Here is a 20618-nt window from a genome sequence, read left to right on the forward strand (position 1 = left end):
TGTTCTCCAGCGAAAACTTCGGCGTACAGGGCTGTGCGCTCACTGGGAGGGCGATTCATGAAGTTCAAGCAGGCCAAGTGCAAGGTCCCGCACGTGGGCAGGGGCAATCCCAAGCACAAATCCAGGCTGGATGGAGAATGGTTGGAGAGCAGCCCTGAGGAGAAGGGCTTGGGGGTGTGGGTGGATGAGAAGCTCAGCTCAACACGTGCGCTGGCAGCCCAGAAACCACCCCCCATCCTGGGCTGCATCCCCAGCAGCGTGGGCAGGGGGGCGAGGGGGGGATTCTGCCCCTCTGCTCCGCTCTGGGAGACCCCCCTGCAGTGCTGCCCCCAGCGCTGGGGCACCAACAGCAGAAGGACACGGAGCTGTTGGAGCGGGGCCAGAGGAGGCCCCGGAGATGCTGGGAGGGCTGGAGCCCCTCTGCTGGGAGGACAGGCTGAGAGAGCTGGGGGGGTTCAGCCTGGAGAAGAGAAGGCTCCGGGGAGACCTTCCAGCCCCTTCCAGGCCCTCAAGGGGCTCCAGGAAAGCTGGGGAGGGACTCTGGAGCAGGGAGGGGAGCTGTGGGACGAGGGGGAAGGGTTTTCCACTGCAAGAGGGGAGATTTGGATGAGATCAGAGGGAGAAATTCTTTGCTGTGAGGGTGGTGAGCCCCTGGCCCAGGTTGCCCAGAGAAGCTGTGGCTGCCCCATCCCTGGAGGGGTTCAAGGCCAGGTTGGACGGGGCTTGGAGCAACCTGGGCTGGTGGGAGGTGTCCCTGCCCAGGGCAGGGGGTGGCACTGGCTGGGCTTTAAGGTCCCTTCGTGCCCAAAGCACTCTGTGATTCCTGACATCCCCACGCAGGAGGCTCTCGCTGAGCACGGATAACGTGCCCCTGGGAGGATGGTGGCGGAGGGTTGGGGTGTGAATCCTTAGCAGGAGCATTTAATTTTGGGGGTCTCACCTAGTAACAGTCTAATATCTAACCTGACACCGTCCAGAGTTTGGCCTGGGCTGGCATTCGGGCCAAAAAATAATAAATTTTTGCTTCCTTCCCACGCAGCTTGTGCCTGAAGCTGGGGGAGGTGAGCGTGTGCGCGGGAACAAGGGGCGTGGGGTGACAGAGAATAACAATTGTCTTAATGGAAGGAGAGAGGGAGAGAGAGAAGAAAAAAGGGCTGTTGAGCTCTTTCTCTCCATCCCCGAAATAATAGACCTATTACTATCCCCAAACCTCGGCCCCCCTCCCCTCCCCAGAGAAGAATTGGTCACTGCACAGCTGTGCGAGCGAGAAAAATATATTTATATATATAAGAGAATCTGCCCTTCTGAATTGGTTTGTGGGGACGGACAAAACCTCATTGTGCGCTTTATCTGCCCCGAAGAGAATGGTCCCACAGTCTGGGGCTGGCAGGGGCTCGGCGTTTGGTTAACTGTGGTCAGATAACTGTAACTTCATTTAGATACTGTACTGTTATTTATTTATTTATTTATTTATTAAATTTTTTTTTTTTTTTTTTTTTTGGAGGCATTATTATTGATTGTGGGCGCATCTGGGGGAAGAAAACACAACTGTCCCTTCCCCTTCCCCCTCCCCCTCCCCTCCCAGCCCCTGTGGGGTTTTTTTTGGTGATTTATGGCTGGTTTTGAGGGTGGTTTTTTTTTTTTTTTGGGGGGGGGGGGGGGAGAGTTGTTTTAGGTGTAGTGTTTTTTGTTTTTTTTTTTTTTTAAAGTTTTGGGGGTGTTTTTTTTTGAGTTTTGGCTTGCGCTGGGGCTTCGTGCTGTTGGAAAAAGCCGGGTTTTGGGGAGGGAAGACGGGTGCGGCGAGGTGCTGCCTCTCGGGGGAGCCCCGGGTACCGGAGCGGGAGGAGGAGGAGGAGGAGGAGGAGGAGGAGGAGGAAGATGAGGAGGAGGAGGAGGAGCAGGGGCAGGGAGGCCGGCCGGGAGGGAGGAGCGCTGGGCGGCAGCCCAAGTTTGGGGCCAGCTCTCGGCGGAGGCCGATGGGCAGCGGGCGGCCGCGCTGGGTGCGGGGACCGGTACCGGCTCCGGGACCCCGCCGGGGCGGCGGCGGTGCGGGGCGCTGAGGGCTCGGCGGCGGCGGCGGAGGAGCTGGAAGGGAAGGGAAGGGTCGTCGTTGTTGTTGTTGTTGGTGGTGGTGGTGGTGGTGGTGGTGGTGGGGGTGGTGGGATGCCCCCCTGCAAGCGCGGAGACTAACCCGGCCGGCCGGTGCATGGCCCAGACATGGAGGTGGTGGACGAGACGGAAGCTTTGCAGCGCTTTTTTGAAGGTAAGGGGGGACACACCGAGTCCCGAAACCCCCTCCCCGGCACCGGCACCGCTCCGGGGTAGCCCCCTCACCCCATCCTGGCACCTCAACCGCTCATCCAGGCCCCCCACCCCCACCGCCTCCTCCCCGAGTGGCGCCGGGGCAGGATCGGGGTGACGGCGCGCATCCCCTGGTGGACCACCACCTCCCAAGCCGGAGGTCCCGGCACCCCCAAGGGTTGGGGAGAGCGTCACTTCGCCTGCCACCGCCCCGCCGGGGACCTCGGCGTGGCCCTCGCCGGTCCTGGGAGCAGCCGGTGACACTGGCATAGGGGTCGCAGACGTCACCGCGGGGCCAAACTCCTGGCTGCCCTCTCTGCTGACCCCTCTACCTGTCCCCTGAGGACCGGTGGCCTCTGTACCTGTCCCCTGAGGACCGGTGGCCTCTCTACCCGTCCCCAGAGCCGCTGGGCGCGGTGGGTGGGAAGCGGGCGCAGCGCTGGGGAAATTGCTCCTCCTTGGGCTAGAAGATAGCCCATCCTCCAGCAACGATGTCCAGCAGCAGACCCCACGCCATCGGCGTCTGGAGGCCAGCAGTGTCCAGCCCAGACCCCACCGGGCACCACGTGCCCGTGGATCAGAGTCTCCTTCCCACCAGGGTGGCAACCGATGGTGGAAAAGTGGTTGGAAAGAGAGTTTGGCCCCTCTCTCAAGCAGGGGTGAAACGTGGGTCGCTCGTGGCAGCTGAGGGGTCGGTGGGGATGAACCGTGGGGCTGGGAAGGCGTTGGGACCCCGATGCCCTTTGTTGTTGCTCCCTTGGTTCAACGTTTCTTCTCCCCGCTCTGGCTTTGTTGGCACGCTTGGCTCTTCCTTGTTGACCGTGTCGTCGCTTCTCTTCCTCGCTCCTTTTCTTTGTTTCTCGCTGCGCGCCCCTTGTTTCCCCGGTGGGCCATTCGCCAGGTGGAGGTTTCGGTTGCGGGGGCCGTGCCCCTCGGTGGGAGCCCCTGGCACGCAGATGGTCTTGGGGCAACAACGTGCCCCATCCTGGCCAGGCTCCCTCGGTCAACGTGTCCCGTGGACGGTGGCAGAGCTGGGGTGTGCTGGGGTGGACCCTGGTCCGTGAAGAGCAAGCTGTGTGCATGGGGCAGCCCTGGAGCTTGGGTCCCCTCCGGCGTCCTCGGGCTGCGGTGGGATCGGGCGGCGTGTTCGGCATCACCTTGGGGTGGTTGGGGTGGGAGAACCTTCTCCCTTCCGTCTCTTTGGCTGGTGGAAGGACTTAACCGGGGGAGGAAAGCAGAGATGCAGCGCAAGCCGAAGATGCTCTCCAGAGCGAGGAGAGGCTCCCGCTGCTTCTCGTTTACTCCTGGCATCCGTGTGATGCCTCAGTAACGCATCGCCTCGGCTTCAAAGGAAAAAGCATCCCCTGTTTGTTCCAGCCGTGACTCCGGATTCCCGGGAGCGACGGGATTAGGGGAGGACGGGAAGCCTCGCCACGCGGGCTCTTATCGTGCGCTCCCAGCCTGTGTTCTCCTCCGCCCTTCGGGGGGTGTGGGAGGGGGAGCTTCTTTTGTTTTTAGGGTTTCGCTTGGACCCAGCTCCTAAATCCTGCCCACCCACCTCCTGGTCTCGGGGCACCCAGCGCCTCCCCGGCGCCCTCCTCAGCACCCCGACCTGACTTCCAGGCGTCACGCTTCTGCTGGCCGCCTCTTCGTTTTCTTTGTAAAAGCGGAATCTCTCTCCCCCCGAGCATCTTTTCATAGGCTGGAAGGTTTCTTTCTTTTTTCTGTCCGTTTTCGTCCTTTCTTTTTGGGTGCCGTGGGTTGGACAAGATGACCTCAAGAGGTCCCTGCCAACCTCAACCCTTTGGGATTCTTTCCCTCTTTTCCCTTCTTTCTCTTTGCTCTCTTTTCCCTTCTTTCTCTTTCCTCTCTTTTCCCTTCTTTCTCTTTTTATCTTTATTTTCTTTGTCTTTCTCCTTTATTTCCTCTCTCTATTTTTCCCCTCTGTTGAACTAAAAGCGTCTTGTCCCTGTAAAACCCAAGAGTGAGGGAAACCGCGGCTGAGGGATATTTCTTAACTTCTTCTACCTGCTCATGTGTATAACTTCCTTTTTTGAATTTCCGCGATCTTAATTTTTTTTTTTATTATTTTTTTTTTTTGGCGGAGCCCGACGCGGCTGTTCATTTCATTTGGGCGGCTACGTCCCTTTGGCGCGGTTATTAAAGTCATTGAGAGAGGGTTATCATCGCCAGCGCGGCGTTTGAGGGGGGAAGAGGAGAAGGTGGCACCACCAAGGGTTGCCGCTCGGTTGGGTGAAGGGAGAAGGTTCCTTCCCCTCGCGCAGGTTGTAATCGTGGCGCTGGGAAGCAGCGCGCGGCCAAACCGAGCCCCTCGTATTTGGGAGTGAAGGTCAGTGCCTTAAATTGCTAACTTTGCAGCACGGAGTCGGATTTACCCTGGAATCTCGCTGTCCTGAAGAATTAGTGGCTTCTGGATGCGTAATATAGCAGCAAACAATAGATCCGCTAGAGTTTATTTTAATTTTTGGGAATAAGTGAATTAGTAGAAGCCATTCCTCGCCACCTCATCACTTCTTTAAAAGGCGTTGGATGATTCCCTTCCTGGGGAAACGCGTGTTCAAACCATGTTTTTCTCTTATAGTGAAATATCTTTTTCTCCTCGCGGATCGTCTTCTCTCCAAGCGGAGATTCCACGCCAGAGGGATTTCTCCCTGCACGCCGAAAAACCTGAAATAACGCGGGCATTCCCTTTCCTCGGCTCCGATTTGCGCCGGATCGGAGCCTGCTGTAAGCGATCCCGTCATGTTTCCGAGCAATCCTTTCCCGTCTGTCCAGCCCTGGGGGGTTCCAAGTGTCAGAGGGGGATTAACTGGTCTCTTCTCGCCGACTTTTGGGGAGCGGGGGCTGAGGTGGGGAAGGGAGTTGGTGGCTCTGCCGCTTCCAGAGTTGCGTCTCTGGTTTCCTCAGAGATCACGGAATTGTGGAATCGTCGAGGTTGGAAGGGACCTTTGAGATCACCGAGTCCAACCATCAACCCAACACCCCAAAACCCACCGCTAACCCATGTCCCTCAGCACCATGATTCCACGTCTTTTAAATCCCTCCAGGGATGGTGACTCCACCACTGCCCTGGGCAGCCTGTTCCAATGCTTGATAACTCTTTCAGTGAAGAAATTTTTCCTGATATCCTTTATTTTCATAGAGAGGGCTCTCAGTATTTGCTTGGGCAGGATATCCTCATTTATTTCCCTGGAATGTCGGTTGTCTGCTCTTCGAGAGTGGGATCCGAGACAAGCGGGGATGGAGAAAGCAGAAGAACGATGTGAAAAGTTCAGGGCTTTGTTGGGATGTTTGGGAAGGGATTAGGGAAAAGCCTGCGCCCGTCTCTTGAGGGGAGAGATGGACCGGGCGGAACTTCACGCCCTGCTGGGGAGCGGGATGAGGATGCTGCGAGTGTGAGTCTCGCCGGCGTATGGTCTCCCAATGTCCTCGAGGTGGACCTGTCCCATGTCAGGAAGGCTGTGGCTGGCCTGGTTTGTCTTAGCACGGCTGGGAAACGGGTTTGGTGGTGGCCAGGACCATCCTGCCCAGCCGAGCTGGGACGGCGTGGAGGCGGAGAGCGTGGGATGCTGGAGGTTCTGGGCAGCGGTGGTGAAGGAGCTCCGTTTGGTCTTTCCACAGCGTTTCGGGAGTGTTTACCCAGCGCGTTTGTATTTTGTATCAAAGGAAAAAAGGAGGGAGTTGAAAGCGTCTGACCCTTGGCTGGCATCCTGCGAGCAACCTCACCTTCCTCCCTGCCCGCCGCTCGCGTAAGGGAAACAGTTACGCCAGAGCTCAGCTATTCGGGATCCCTCTCTCTCTCTCTCGGCTAATTTATGAGATAAGAGGTTGTTGAAGAATGTATATCGGGAAGGATGTGCAGAGCAGGGCTTGGGGGGCAGGGGAGGGGGCAGCTGGACGGGGAGAGGGCGAGAAATGGAGAAAGAACAGCCGAACGCTCCAAGTTTGGAGGATTTTGGGGGGCAAATTGCAGCTGGGCAAGGCGGTAGTGGGTTAAGTAGAAAGGAGCAGGTTTCAGGGAAGGCACGCGCGTCCTGTGGAACGAAGGACCTCGAACCAGCACACGGGTTTTTTTAGCGGAGCCCTCAGGAGCGTGTGTTTGCGGGGCGGCCATGGGTCCGGCCGTGCTGCCGGAGGGGTGGCCCCAACCTCCGAGCCGGGGGCGAGCGAGTGAGCGCCGGGCGTTTTATCAGCGGGGCAGCGAGTGTTGGTGTTAGAGAAGGGGTTTGCCCGTCAGAGCGCACGTGTACGCGTGTTAGTGGGATCGGTTACTTGCTGGGTGATTTTTATTGTGCGTTGATGTCCGTGAGTGGGAAATGCCGCCTCGCAGCCCTGCTGGGAAGGCGTCTGGGCCCCGTTTTCCTTGGATGAAGAAGTGAAAAATGATGGGGCTGAGGCAGAGAGCTGGACCCAGGACTCATGGTTTGGTTTGCACCTTGTCCACCGTGCCGTGTCGTAAGGGTCGGGTCTCCGCGTGTCCGCAGGAGGATTTGGCGGCGGGTGGGAAGGAGCGGAGAAGGACTTCAACAATGAAACTTTCAGTGATGGAACACCTGGACGCGTTCCTGTGCCACCTGCTCTGGGTGACCCTGGTCTGGCAGGGGCTTGGATGGGGTGATCTCCAGCAGTCCCTTCCAACCCCTGCCAGTCTGTGATGTGAAATAGTGAACCCACGAGCTTAAGGGAAGAGGAACGATGGTTTCTCTTCAGGGCTGCCCAGCACCTCGTGGTGGGGTGAAGCATCCTGGTGCTGGTGGTGCTGGTGACCCCACCTGCGAGTTACGTCTCGCTGGGGTTATGCTGAACTTTGAATTTCTGCCAGGCGGGAGGTTGGGGGATGACAAAAAAAGAGTCACAGAGAAACAAGGGACCGCTTTGGGGTCTTCCTGGGTGCTTAGGGGTGCAGAGGGGAGAGCGTGGGGCTGACAACGCTGGGAGCAGGCAGGGCAGGAGGACGGTGGACCCGGAGCCTCTGGGGCAGAGCTGTGGTATCATAGAATCATAGAATGGTTTGGGTTGGAAGGGATCTTAAAGATCATTCAGTTCCAACCCCCCTGCCCTGGGCTGGGACACCTCCCACTAGATCAGGTTGCTCAGAGCCTCATCCAGCCTGGCCTTAAAAACTTCCAGGGATGGGGCTTCCATCTTGGAAGATGGCCCAGTTGCTCTCTGGGCAACCTGGGCCAGTGTCTCACCACCCTCAGGGTGAAGAACTTCTTCCTAATGTCCAGTCTGAATTGACCCATCTCTAGTTTTAATCCATTCCCCCTAGTCCCACCGTGACCCGACATCCTAAAGAGTCCCTCCCCAGCTTTCTTGTAGGCCCCCTTAAGATACTGGTAGGCCACTAGAAGGTCTCCTCGGAGCCTTCTTTCCATCTGTCATGGTGCTGGCTGGAGGGCAGAACCCGCACACGCCCCCCAGGACACCCAGCCCCACGTACGTTTTTAGGCACCCGGGCTTGACATAGCAATGCAACTACAGTGGGTCGGAGCATCGGGTTCTTCTGAATTATACGAAAGAATGGCTTTTTCTGGGAGCTGGGCTTCACCTTCTGCCCGTGCCGTGGCTGGCTGGCCCTTAGCTTCTGCATGCCCCAAATGCATCTTCGAGGTCTGATGCTGGGCTGGGCTTTCCTGCCCTGCCTGCACGGAGATCTTTGGTGTGGCGAGAGGGAGGGCAGAGGGAAAGCGCCGGGGAAAGGCTGCGGAGAATCTTGGGCTCCAGGCGAGGGGCCCAACGTGGTCTCTGGTGCGGGCGCTTCGTGCCTGGACCCGGCTCTCGGGAGGAGCGGGGCTGGGGACGCGGTGGCTTTGCAGGGTGACAGTCTCTGCGGGGGCCTGGCTGGCGCCGTGGGGAAGGTAAGAGGCTTTGCGTGGAGCGCTTTCGCCGGACGGAGCGAGCCCGTGACAGAATGGTCCTGGGGAACCTGGTACAGCACAAACACATGACCATCCCTCCTGGTAATCCCCTCGCAAGACCCAAATCCCAGCGGGTAGCAGCAGCCTCCCAGCCTCCTCCCTCGCCCTCCCACTCTTCTCCGAGGGAATAGAAAAACCAGCAGGCAGCAGCCTCGGGACCTGGAGAAGCTGAGCTAGGCAGGATAATGACAGAGGGACAGAGCAGGGAGGCGGCGGGAGCTTGACGTCTGCTCTCACCATGCTCAGGATGCGCTGGATCCGAGCAGGTAACAGCACAGACCCCCCCGACCCTTCCACGGCTCGGCTTGCTTTCCCCTCTGCCTCTCCATCTCTCTTTCCAGTGTGGTGGTTTTCTGCTCCTCCTCTCTCTGCCCTCTATTTCGAGCCTCCCCTGCCCACCCGACTCGGTGTCTGCCTCTGGTCGGTGTCTGCCCCCAGCAGGAGCAGGGAGCACGAGGATGCTGGTGAGCCCAGCTCCATCCTAGGGCCTCAGCAGAGGAGGGAAGAGAGAAAAACCACAGAATGGTTTGGGTTGGAAGGGACCTTGAAAACCATCCAGTGCCACCCCCTGCCCTGGGCAGGGACACCTCCCACCAGCCCAGGTTGCTCCAAGCCCCGTCCAACCTGGCCTTGAACCCCTCCAGGGATGGGGCAGCCACAGCTTCTCTGGGCAACCTGGCCCAGGGGCTCACCACCCTCACAGCCAAGAATTTCTTCCTAGTATCTAATCTAAGTCTCCCCTCTTTCAGTGTAAAACCCTTCCCCCTCGTCCCACAGCTCCCCTCCCTGATCCAGAGTCCCTCCCCAGCTTTCCTGGAGCCCCTTGAGGGCCTGGAAGGGGCTGGAAGGTCTCCCCGGAGCCTTCTCTTCTCCAGGCTGAACCCCCCCAGCTCTCTCAGCCTGTCCTCCCAGCAGAGGGGCTCCAGCCCTCCCAGCATCTCCGGGGCCTCCTCTGGCCCCGCTCCAACACCTCTGTGTCCTTCTGCTGTTGGTGGCCCAGACTGGAGGCAGCACTGCAGGGGGGTCTCACAGAGCGGAGCAGAGGGGCAGAATCCCCTTCCCTTGAGCTCACCCCCAGCAGCCCGCAGCGCTTGGCTGAGGCCCTGGGGACGTTCCTGGGCACTGGGGGAAGCTGCCACCTCCATCCCAGCAGGACCCGCTGCAGGAGGTTCCCAGAGTCTTCAGCCAAAGCACTTGTCCTCGTCTGCTCCTCAGGGCAAGGCTGGCGCAGAACAATCTGCCGCTTCCAGTGTGGTCTTTTGACTGTGTTGGTACTTCCCTGGGGTCTTCCCTTTCCCCTCAGTTTCCCCAAAACTCCTTTTTCCTGGATGGGAAAAGGACAGGAGGCATCTAGATGGAGTAAGGCCAGGAGGGTGGATCCCTCCAGGCGGCCGATAAGGGCTGGGTTGTGATTCAGACGGAGCGAGGTGCGCACCCGCCCATGGAGGCTCCGCCGGGGACGGAGAGAGGTACTTTGCCCGTGTCCTGGTTAATGTGTCTTCCACGGGTTGGCGTCCTGGGAGCAATGCCTGAACCCGGACCAGGATGGGGGGTGCGGGGAGAGGCGGCCGCCGGGGGGGGGTTGGAAGGGAGTCCTGCGGGAGGTGTGACCAGGGTGATGGAAACGGGCAGGTGGGTGACTCAGAGATCCGGTTGTCCCGCCTGCTCCCGCTGCCCGGGATTGGGGTTGCGCAAGGGCTGCTGCCTGCAAGGATTATGGGGAAGAGACGCGGGTGAAGGAGGAGCATTGTTGGGGCAATAGACCTGGAATAATATGGCTCTTGGGCATGGTTAGCCTGGAGAGAGCTGGACACTGCCTGGAGAAGTGCCGCCCCAACCTGAGGGGCGCGTTGGGAAGCTGCTTTCTGCCTCCTGTCCTAGTTCAGTGATCTGCTTTTTGCCTTCTGCTTTCACCCTGGTTTTCTTGCCCATGGTCACGTAGTGAGGAATAAAACCAGAAGAGGTTCTCCAAAGACGGAAGAGAGATGGGGCCCTGCCGTTCTTGCCCGCTTCTGGTCAGGGGAGGTTTAGATTGGATATTAGGAATCATTTTTTCACTGAAAGGGTTATTAAACATTGGAATAGGCTGCCCAGGGAGGTGGTGGATTCACCATCCCTGGAGGTGTTTAAGGAAAGGGTAGATGGGGCACTTAGGGACATGGTTTAGAAGTGGCTTTTGTCAGGGTAGGTTAAAGGTTGGACTTGATGATCTTAAAGGTCCCCTCCAACCTCAGCGATTCTATGATTCAATGATTCTATGATTCTATGGTTGGGGGGCCCCATGGATTCCTCCTGCTGGGACGAGACCCGAGCGATCTGGAGCTGCGCTGGGAGGGTGCCGGCCTGTGGCCGACAAACCTTTGGCTGGCAGCAGCTCTGCAGGTCTCTGCCCTTGCTCTGCGCTGCCCAGAGAGGGTCCTAGACCATGGCTTGGTGTCCCCTCTGTCTGTCCCTGCCCGGGGATTCCCCATCGCAGGGACGGGGTTGCTCCGGCAGGGCTTGCTGGGTAACCCCCTTGCCTCTTCCCAGTGGTGTTGCTGGTTGGACTTGGACTTTGCACTCTCTGATAAGCACCCCCGTAAGGTAAATGTGTCTGAGGAATGATTAACTCACCTGTACGTTGCCAGAGGACAGGGGAGCAGCTGTGACCGGAGCCACAAACAGGAACAAGCTTGTGGCTTCTGGGCCCGAGCTGGTGGTTGCCAGATGCCCCTCCCGCACACCAGCTCATGGGGCGGCATCCTCCTGGAGAGGGGACCCACACCATGGCCTCCTTGGTGCTTTCCAGGCAGATACCAGGACTGGGGATGGACAAGAGGGATGAGATGTTCAGATCAGCAGGGGAGGTGCGGAGTCCAGGGGAGGACAGTGCTGCTGCGTAGGGAAAAGGGGTGGTTTTAGAAGCAGAGGCTGGATTGCGTTGGACACCACCCTGGGCCATCCGGTGGCTCCCACTCATGGTTTCAGGGGTATGAACAACAGCAGAAGCTCAACATGAGCCGGCAATGTGCGCTGGCAGCCCAGAAACCCCCCCATGTCCTGGGCTGCATCCCCAGCAGCGTGGGCAGGGGGGCGAGGGGGGGATTCTGCCCCTCTGCTGCGCTCTGGGAGACCCCCCTGCAGTGCTGCCTCCAGTGCTGGGGCACCAACAGCAGAAGGACACGGAGCTGTTGGAGTGGGGCCAGAGGAGGGCCCGGAGATGCTGGGAGGGCTGGAGCCCCTCTGCTGGGAGGACAGGCTGAGAGAGCTGGGGGGGTTCAGCCTGGAGAAGAGAAGGCTCCGGGGAGACCTTCCAGCCCCTTCCAGTCCCTCAAGGGGCTCCAGGAAAGCTGGGGAGGGACTCTGGATCAGGGAGGGGAGCCGTGGGACGGGGAGGAATAGTTTTAAACTGAAAGAGGGGAGATTAGGAAGAAATTCTTGGCTGTGAAGGTGGTGAATCCCTGGCCCAGGTTGCCCAGAGAAGCTGTGGCTGCCCCATCCCTGGAGGGGTTCAAGGCCAGGTTGGCCGGGGCTTGGAGCAACCTGGTCTGGTGGGAGGTGTCCCTGCCCAGGGCAGGGGGTGGCACTGAATGGTCTTCAAGGTCCCTTCCAACTCTAACCATTCTAGGATATATCCTTTTATTCCTACCGACTGGCACCCTTTGGCATACCCTTGCTTATCCTTCAGACCTTCCTTCTCCCATGGCACCATTTGCCCCGCACGGCAGGGACAGAGGACATCTTCTGTCTGATTTGGTGGAGGTGGACGGTTTGGTCACCCCAGGTCCCTGTGTTCCTCACCGTCTTCCAGCACACCCTGGAGCGCGTTCAAGGCACGTTTGAATGAACGGCTTCCTTCCCGAGGGAAAATGTAATGTGATACTCAGGGTCCACCACTTATCTCCCTGAACTTTGTCTGTTTTGATGCAGTTACTCAAAATGGCGAAAGGGAGACCTGGGAGCGGGGCTGGGAAAAGCGGCCAGCCCCGGCGACACAACAGAGGTGCCAGATTTGTTGTGGATTTTCTGGCTTTTTTTTTTTTCCCCACTCTTCCCCATCCCTCATCCCTTCTGCTCTATCCAGTCGTCTTTTCTTTTTAGCCGCTCTCCTTTTTTTTTCCGGTGTATTGAAGGGGATGTACTGAATCGTACCCTAAGTGATTGCAAACTCCGTCGGTTGGGAGCGCAGAAAAAGCAGGGCTGTGGTTGTAGAGCAGCGTGTGGTGTGAACAGGCTGCCTGAAGCCGTGTGGGATGGGACCAGGAGCGAGTAAGGAGCTGAGAGGCACCTGCAATGCCAACAGTCATGGTCCAGCTTTGGTGAGATCTCGCCTTTTTTTAAAAAAAAAAAAAAAACCAAACGGTAATTAAATCAGTTTTTGCTGGGACTGATTTAATTTTTTTTCCTGTAGAGCCCTTTGTCCTCACCCCAAGGTTGCGGCGGTGTAGTATCTCAGGAGACTTGGAGTGACAAATCGATCTGGTTTTTCTTACCCGAGGAGAAGAAGATAGGAACGGGTGGGGAGGAGAGAACGCGGGGGGCGTGGGGATGGTCCCAGTAGACACCAGCAGCGTTTCCAAAAGAGTTGGAGGCCTAAGTCCTGCAAGATCTGTCTGCTTAGATGGCGAGGACCAAATAGCATGACGAGCTGCTCTTGTTCGCAGCCTTGAGAAGCGGACGCGATATAAAGAGTCCGTTCAACTTAATGGGGAATATGAAGATTCACTTAGTTTGTGTCTGACAATACTTATTAATCCCCCAACTGTCATTTATGACTTTTAATCCCGTGTGCCGATTACAGCTGACTGCTAGAAATCTAGATAAACAGGAAACCAAACAACTTATCAGCCTGCTTGATCTTGGCTTATCTCTTCTGTTGTGGCAAGCAATGGTTATGGACATCGATTCTATAAAGCACTAAAAAGCGCACTTCGACTTTATTGGAAATGAAACACCTGCTTAAGTAAAGTAAAAGCTTAAAACCTGTGCCTTATGAGGGCCATCAAGCCGTTTCGTAGCCAGCTGCTTGCTGATAATATAATCAATGCTCCGCTCAGGAGAAGAACAGAAATGGTCTTTTCCCTCTTGAGGTGCCATCAAAATCTGAGGTCAAGGAGAAGTTCTGGGTAGGGGGGAGCAGGAGGACTGCCGTCCGTCTCCCCCCCCACCTCTCTACTTGAGTTCAGTCTTTGGAAAAGGGGTGTTGGAGGAGCGGATGGTGAGGAGTTTTCACCTCCAGCATGGCGGAACGTGTAGTGAAGAGAGAGGGGGGATAAATGATGTTTCGAAACTCATCTCGTTGGCGTTGAGGGGCCGAAGGGATGCAAGAAACAGGGATGTACATGCTGGGGATGGGCTTCACAGCCCAGAATGAGAAGTTTGGGTGCTGGAGGTTGTGCTGGTGGGCAGGGGCTTGGGAAGAGGAGCTGGTCAAAAGTCAGCCCAGTCCAACAGGATGGTCTTGTGGAACATCAGGGTAGGGACCTTTCCTGCTCCTCTGCTTTTAGACGCAGGTACTGTGACTCTGTTACACCCAGGAGGCATCTGTGGATGCAGTAAATTATGGATGATCACCAACAGAGATTTTTTTAGCATGAATTTTCAGCACGGTGTCCTGCTTTGAGCGTCCTTGCTTAATTAAGGTGAGGTGAATTTGTAGGTGATCACGACACGAGCCATGTTTGGCTTTGAAAGAGATGAGGATGGTACCGGTGACAGTGAGCTGCGATGCGTAGTACGGTTGGTACCAGAGGCCAGGAATATTTTCCACCACTGGTGCAGAGCAAGGCCTTGTCCGGAGGACACAAGGCGTAGGCTGGAATGCTTTCGGTTGGCTCTCTGAAGGAGAGAAGTTGTAGGGTTTACTGGGCTTTTTTGTTTAAACCCTTTTCTCTGCGGTTTTGGAAACCAAACCACAGTGAGAGTGAGCTTTGAGAACGAGATGGTAGGAATGGGATGGAGAAAGTTGGTCTGATGTCTCCTTGTTTTGTGTTTTGAGGTGCGGGTTGCTCAGGCAGTGAACAATCAATGTCAGCCAGTGAAAAGGGGACGTGAGTTTTAGGAGTGCAGGTTGCTCCCCGGGGACAATCCCTGCCTGAAGGAGGCTTGTGGAGGCCTCTGTTTTTGCAGAACTAAACCCCAAGTTCCGTAGAAGCTATTTCTTCTTTGATCAGCCTGTTTAAATGAGTCAGGTCGGTGGTTGAAGGCTTTCATCAGTGCAGGAGAGCCCTGTTAAGTCATTTGATTTTTGCTCTTTCACAGACTTTATAGCCCTCAATAAATCCAGAGGCTTTGCGTCAGTGAGCGGTTGGAAAGTCTCCTGTTGTTATGGTTGTCCTCATTGCTGGTTGTGTTGCAGCAGGGGTGAGCTCCAAACCTCTTTGAGCTGACAGTGGGAGACCGGCCAAGTCTTTCTGGTCCAGGTGAAGTGCGGAAGAACGGAGAGATGAGAGGAGCCTCCCCACTTCCAGAGGCAGCTCAGGGCCACCTGGGATAAAGTGACCTTATGAAATTCAACCAGGGCAAGTGCAGGGTGCTGCACCTGGGGAGGAATAACCCCCCGCACCAGGACAGGTTGGGGGTGACCTGCTGGAGAGCAGCTCGGTGGGAAGAGACCTGGGAGTCCTGGGCGACAACGGGATGGCCATGAGCCAGCAATGGGCCCTTGTGGCCAAGAAGGCCAATGGCATCCTGGGGGGCATCAAGAAGAGTGTGGCCAGCAGGTGGAGGGAGGTCATCCTCCCCCTCTGCTCTGCCCTGGGGAGGGCACATCTGGGGCGCTGTGTCCAGCTCTGGGCTCCCCGGGTCAAGGAGCACAGGGAACTGCTGGAGAGGGGACAGCAAAGGGCTACCAAGATGCTGAGGGGACGGGAACATCTCTCTGATGAAGAAAGGCTGAGGGATTTGGGTCTCTTCAGTCTGGAAAAAAGACGGCTGAGGGGGGACCTTATCAAGGCTTGTAAATACTGAAAGGGGGGTGTCAGGAGGATGGGGCCAGGCTCTTCTCAGTGGTGCCCAGGGACAGGACAAGAGGGAATGGGCACAAACTTGACCATGGGAAGTTCCATCTCAAGACGAGGAGGAACTTCTTTGCTGTGAGGGTGGCAGAGCCCTGGCACAGGCTGCCCAGAGAGGTGGGGGAGTCTCCGTCTCTGGAGACATTCAAACCCACCTGGACGCGTTCCTGTGCCCCCTGCTCTGGGTGACCCTGCTCTGGCAGGGGGCTGGAGGGGATGATCTCCAGAGGGCCCTTCCGACCCCTGCCAGTCTGGGATTCTGTGACCTCTCCTCTATGTTCTTATCCCCTTCTGCTCCTCTTTTCTTACCTGCTGATTTCATAAGGCCCAGGCAGTGGCAGTAAGTTTTTCAATGGAATTACTTTCTGATTTTTCCCTACTTTGACAGTATCATTTCCTAAAAGAAAGATGCTTAACTGAGTTTCAGATTAGAAGGAACTATGAGATCTTCTAGCCTGGCCCACATAGCAGCTTTGAGCAATGCAACCTCCAGCTGAAACTATGGAGGAATAACAGCTTTGGTGTTTTTTTACTGCCACAGGGAATTTGTCTATGAGATTGAGGTAGACATCCTGGCTTTGTCTGGAGAACTGTGGGGCTTCCCATCATGTGTGGTTGTAGGTTTGTGTTTCATCTGTTAAAAAAAAAAAAAAAGAAACCCAACAAAATAAACTCAACCAACCAAGAGCCCCATAGCTCTGGTTTGGGGCTTTTACAGGAAGGAACGTGTCCTGTTGAACTGTGAGAAACTGGTCAGACTTTGCCCTCGGCTCAGCCCTGAGAGTCTGTGTGGGCTGAGAACTTCTCCGAGGGACTGGAGAAGTCTAAGTCAGGTCTGTGAGCCCTTCTCTGAAGGCATAAGCAGGGGGTCTCTTCCAGACAAAACAGTCTGCAGATGTGGGCAACGCCACCACTTTACAGCATGAGTCCAGGCAGTTCCCCATTGCTTTGCCTGTGTCAGCCCTTTGTGTAGCCGACTGCTACAATTTTGGGGCAAGATCCATCTCTTCCTTTCTTGTAGTCAAGGAACTACACAGAAACAAGAGGCCAGTAATCTTGGGAATTTCTTTCCCAAGAGATCATAGAATCGTAGAATGGTTTGGGTTGGAAGGGACCTTGAAGCCCATCCAGTGCCACCCCCTGCCCTGGGCAGGGACACCTCCCACCAGCCCAGGTTGCTCCAAGCCCCGTCCAACCTGGCCTTGAACCCCTTCAGGGATGGGGCAGCCACAGCTTCTCTGGGCAACCTGGGCCAGGGGCTCATCGCCCTCAGAGATCAGAGTTCTGGGCCACAGGTGCTGTAAGAATGCTGGAGACTCCTGTGGTTGTTCACCAAGAGTGGACTGTCCTTCTGGGAAGGAATCTGCTCGGCTCTCCCTTCTGCTGGGTGCCAGCACGGTGTGCGGGGAGAGGCGATGGGCGCAGGGTGGCGGCGGTCCCTTGGCCAGCAGTGCTTTCCTGGCAGGGTCTTCTCCAGCCAGGAGGTCAGCTCCAGCCCCATGGAGAACCTGGCAGGAGGATGGCAGGGTGATCAGCCCCTGCGGGACCAATGAAGCCAATTTCCCATTCGAAGACGTGGTTGGGTGGAAAAGCTCCAGAAAGTTCACCTTGAAGGAGGTGCATCAACCTGAAAGTCCCATTATTCAGCTCTAGACCTCAGGCATAAGCGCTAACGTGCTTCACTAGAGGCATGGCATTGCTCTTCCCGAGATTCACGTGTGTGAGCAGACTTCTAGGAGTCACCCAGGAATCTGCAGAAGGGGAAAGTGACTTTTCTATCGTGACAGACCCCAAGTTGCACAATGAACCTCCAAAAGAAGTGGAGTGGGGGTCTGGCAGGAGATGGATCCTTGCTGCAGGGTACCCCCGTGCTTTTCCGAAGGGGCCTGTCACAAAAGAAAGGAAAGTGGGGATATAAAACTTAGAAAACTTCAGTGCTGAGGTTGAGGAATGCTTTGTCACTCGTGTGTCAGCCTCCAAGGAAGTTCCCTTCATGGCTTGGGACTGTCTGAAAGGCTTGGGCCAAGGGATGAACCCATTGTGCTGTGCCAGAGGGAGGTGTCCGGTGGGAGCGGGACGAAGTCAGTCCTCTCCCTGCTCTCCTTCCATGGACGACTCATGACTTACGGAGCTGTGGTAACGGGCTGCGAATTAATTTTGCCAATAGAACTCTCTTGGGCAGATCGGTGAACTACAGTGGGGATAAGGAAATAGGAAAATATTGTCAAACGTGTTCCTGAACGGCTGAAAATCCTAAATCAGCTTCTGATCACTGAGTTGCCTCTGAAACCTTTGTCCGTAACTCAACTAGGTGGAGAACCTGAGGGACAGTTGAACAGTGGTTGTGGTTTTCCGTGCTGAGAAAGTTTGGTTTTGGCTCCCTGAGCTTCTTCCATCTGTTGAGACACCGTCTGCTGCCTCCGTGGTGTGCTGGATTCAGAGCACTGTGGGCTCTACAACTAGGAGGGGCCTCCAAGGTACCTGAGAAGGTAGAATTCCTCCTAGAGCATTACCTTGAGAGTAATTTGTTATTCTTTCCAAAAGGTGGTGACCAGTAATGTTAATATTCATGTTTATTGGAGTCAGACACGAGGGCCTTGGGCCTGCTGTGGCTGAGCTTTGCAAGCATGGAGGAGCAGATGGTCCCTGACCTTGCGTGTTTTACCTCCCTGCGAGGTGCAACATCTTATTTCGTGGCGGACATTGTCAAATCTTGCACTCCAGGTGCCATATCCTCCTTGCCAGACTGAAACTGCCCCCCAGCAGGCTGCTGTCTCCAACCTCGTCACTCTGTACAACCACTTGAAAGGATGTTGTAGAGAGGTTGGTGCTGGTCTCTTCTCACAGGTCATTAGCGCGAGAACAAGAGGGAATGGCTTCAAGCTGCAACAGGGGAGGTTTAGGCTGGACATTAGGAAAAAATTCTTCCCAGAAAGAGTGGTCAGACACTGGAATAGGCTGCCCAGGGAGGTGGTGGAGTCACCATCCCTGGATGTGTTTAAGACTCGTTTAGATGTGGTGTTGGGGGATGTGGTGTAGGGGAGAACTTTGTAGAGTGGGGTTCATGGTTGGACTCGATGATCCCAAGGGTCTTTTCCAACCTAAATGATTCTATGATTCTACGATATACGGGAGGATTCAACCGCTGCTCAGCCTCCTGGTAATAAACAGACCAGACGGGGACTTTCGTGAAGCTTCTTGTGCATCCCTATTATTTCGCCCTTTTCCAAAGTCTCTTCGGTATTTCTGTGCCCTCTTCCAGACAAACGGAGGTGGGCCATGGATTCCAGCGACAGTATGGCGAAAAGCCAGGATGGTTTCTCCATCTTCTGCTCCATAGTGCCCTTGCGCGTGGAGAACCGCGGTCGCTGTCAGAGCGAGTGGCTTTGGCCCAGGTTCCGTTGCTGGGGGGGTCTCTGCTGGTAACCCCTCTGCTCTTCGATGTTTCTATATTAGCAGCTGTATTTTAGCTCTTTGTGACGTGGCGTTTGATCTCAGTCAGGTTCTCCCTGTCAGTTCCGATCAGGATGTTGTTCGGCGTGAAGCGAAAGGCACTGGAGAAATTCACGGCCGTGACCGCGGCAGGGCAGGGACCGTCTGGCTCATCTTCGAATTGACAACACCCAGCCCAGCAGACTCGAGGTGGGCTGCTACAGAGGCACCTCCGTAACAAGGGTATTCAGCAATCTAAAGATGCTGCCGGTACCGCAAGCCTTGAGCGAGAAGATGAAAAGTGGATTTTGCAGGAAAGACGGGCTTTCTGCCCCGTTTCCGATGAAGTCAGCCGAACTGCTGGGCTTCAGCCGTAGCTGTGGCCCACGTTTTTGGGGAAAGCAAAAGATGCATTTGGGATAAAAATAATTTCCAAAGATAGCTATTCAAAGGGAGAGAGACAGCCTCCCAGCTCCGACAGATGTGACTTATGGGACGCAATAGCACGGGGGCCCCGGAGATGCAGGGGGGGCTGGAGCCCCTCTGCTGGGAGGACAGGCTGAGAGAGCTGGGGGGGTTCAGCCTGGAGAAGAGAAGGCTCCGGGGAGACCTTCCAGCCCCTTCCAGTCCCTCAAGGGGCTCCAGGAAAGCTGGGGAGAGACTCTGGATCAGGGAGGGGAGCCGTGGGATGAGGGGGAAGGGTTTTCCACTGCAAGAGGGGAGATTTGGATGGGATCTCAGGAAGGAATTTTTCACTCTGAGGGTGGTGAGCCCCTGGCCCAGGTTGCCCAGAGAAGCTGTGGCTGCCCCATCCCTGGAGGGGTTCAAGGCCAGGTTGAACGGGGCTTGGAGCAACCTGGGCTGGTGGGAGGTGTCCCTGCCCAGGGCAGGGGGTGGCACTGGGTGGGCTTCAAGGTCCCTTCCAACCCAAACCACGCTGTGATTCTATGATCGTTGTTGCACAGGCTGGGGACAGTTGCAGGAGACAGATGATGTCAGGCTGATGGTAGTCAGGACCAGAGGAGTTGGCTGATGGACCAGGGAATTGGCCTGTGAGCAGCTGTGGCTAGAAGAGAGCAAATGGCCCAGCTGTGAAATTCTTGTGCACATGGGGCATGGGTGGCGAGTGGGGCTAAGAAAGGGAGCATCTACTCCGAGGAGGGCAGCCGGGCTTGGAGGAGTGTGGGGCTGCATCATCATCCGCCGGTGGAAGTGATGAAGGTCCAGACGCACGGGGCAGAGCCCCACAGAGCGAACCGGGAATGAATGACCTTATAGTGGCCTGGACAGAAAGCTCTAAGAGGTCTTTTAATCTATTGATCTAATGACTCATAAAGTTTGTGTAATTTCCTTGCCTTCCCACTCTTGCCTCATAACTCAGCTCTTTGTCGCAGTTCTGGCTGGCAGCGAGACAGACTCGCTCGCTCAGGACCCACACGCTGGTGCTTTTAGAGCATCGGGAGCGTGTGATCTCCGTGTGCTGGTGGAAGGAGCTGGGGGAGCGGTGGGATGCTTCTTATTCCCCGTTGTCCTCTGCGCCGGAGGGAGACGGAGGGAGCAGAGGAGGGATGGCTCCCTGCCCGGGCCAGGTACCAGGGGAGGGCTCGCAATTTCGTTCGCTGGTCCCTGACCTTCCTCACGCGTTTCTTCTGCGCTCAGTCCTTTGTGAGAAGGTCTTACCCATCATCGTCCATCCCTCGTGCTTCTGCTCAGGCTGTGCTGCCGTGAGGTTTATCTGGCTTTCAATCATAGAATCGTAGAATTGTCGAGGTTGGAAGGGACCTTTCAGACCATCGAGTCCAACCATCAACCCAAATCTGACAAAAACCATCACTAAACCATATCACTAAGCTCTATGTCTACCCGTCTTTAAAATCCCTCCAGAGATGGTGCCTCAACCCCTTCCCTGGGCAGCCTGTCCCAATGCTTAATAACCCTTTCAGTGTAA

The 20618-nt window shown here is 56.2% G+C and overlaps 1 protein-coding gene across 6 annotated transcripts in view; it reads left to right on the forward strand.

Moving 5' to 3' along the window:
* The first annotated feature begins 2151 nt into the window (after positions 1 to 2151).
* Positions 2152 to 20618, forward strand: part of MYRF (myelin regulatory factor) — a 75287-nt gene continuing 56820 nt past the window's right edge. For all 6 annotated transcript variants that reach the window (XM_074586486.1, XM_074586488.1, XM_074586487.1 and 3 more), the window contains exon 1: positions 2152 to 2263. In XM_074586486.1, the coding sequence (XP_074442587.1) occupies positions 2218 to 2263 (46 nt within the window). In that variant the 5' untranslated portion in view covers positions 2152 to 2217. The remainder of the gene's footprint in view (positions 2264 to 20618) is intronic.

This window comes from Larus michahellis, chromosome 4, assembly GCF_964199755.1.
Source record: "Larus michahellis chromosome 4, bLarMic1.1, whole genome shotgun sequence".
In the NCBI taxonomy this organism is placed as follows: Eukaryota; Metazoa; Chordata; class Aves; order Charadriiformes; family Laridae; genus Larus; species Larus michahellis.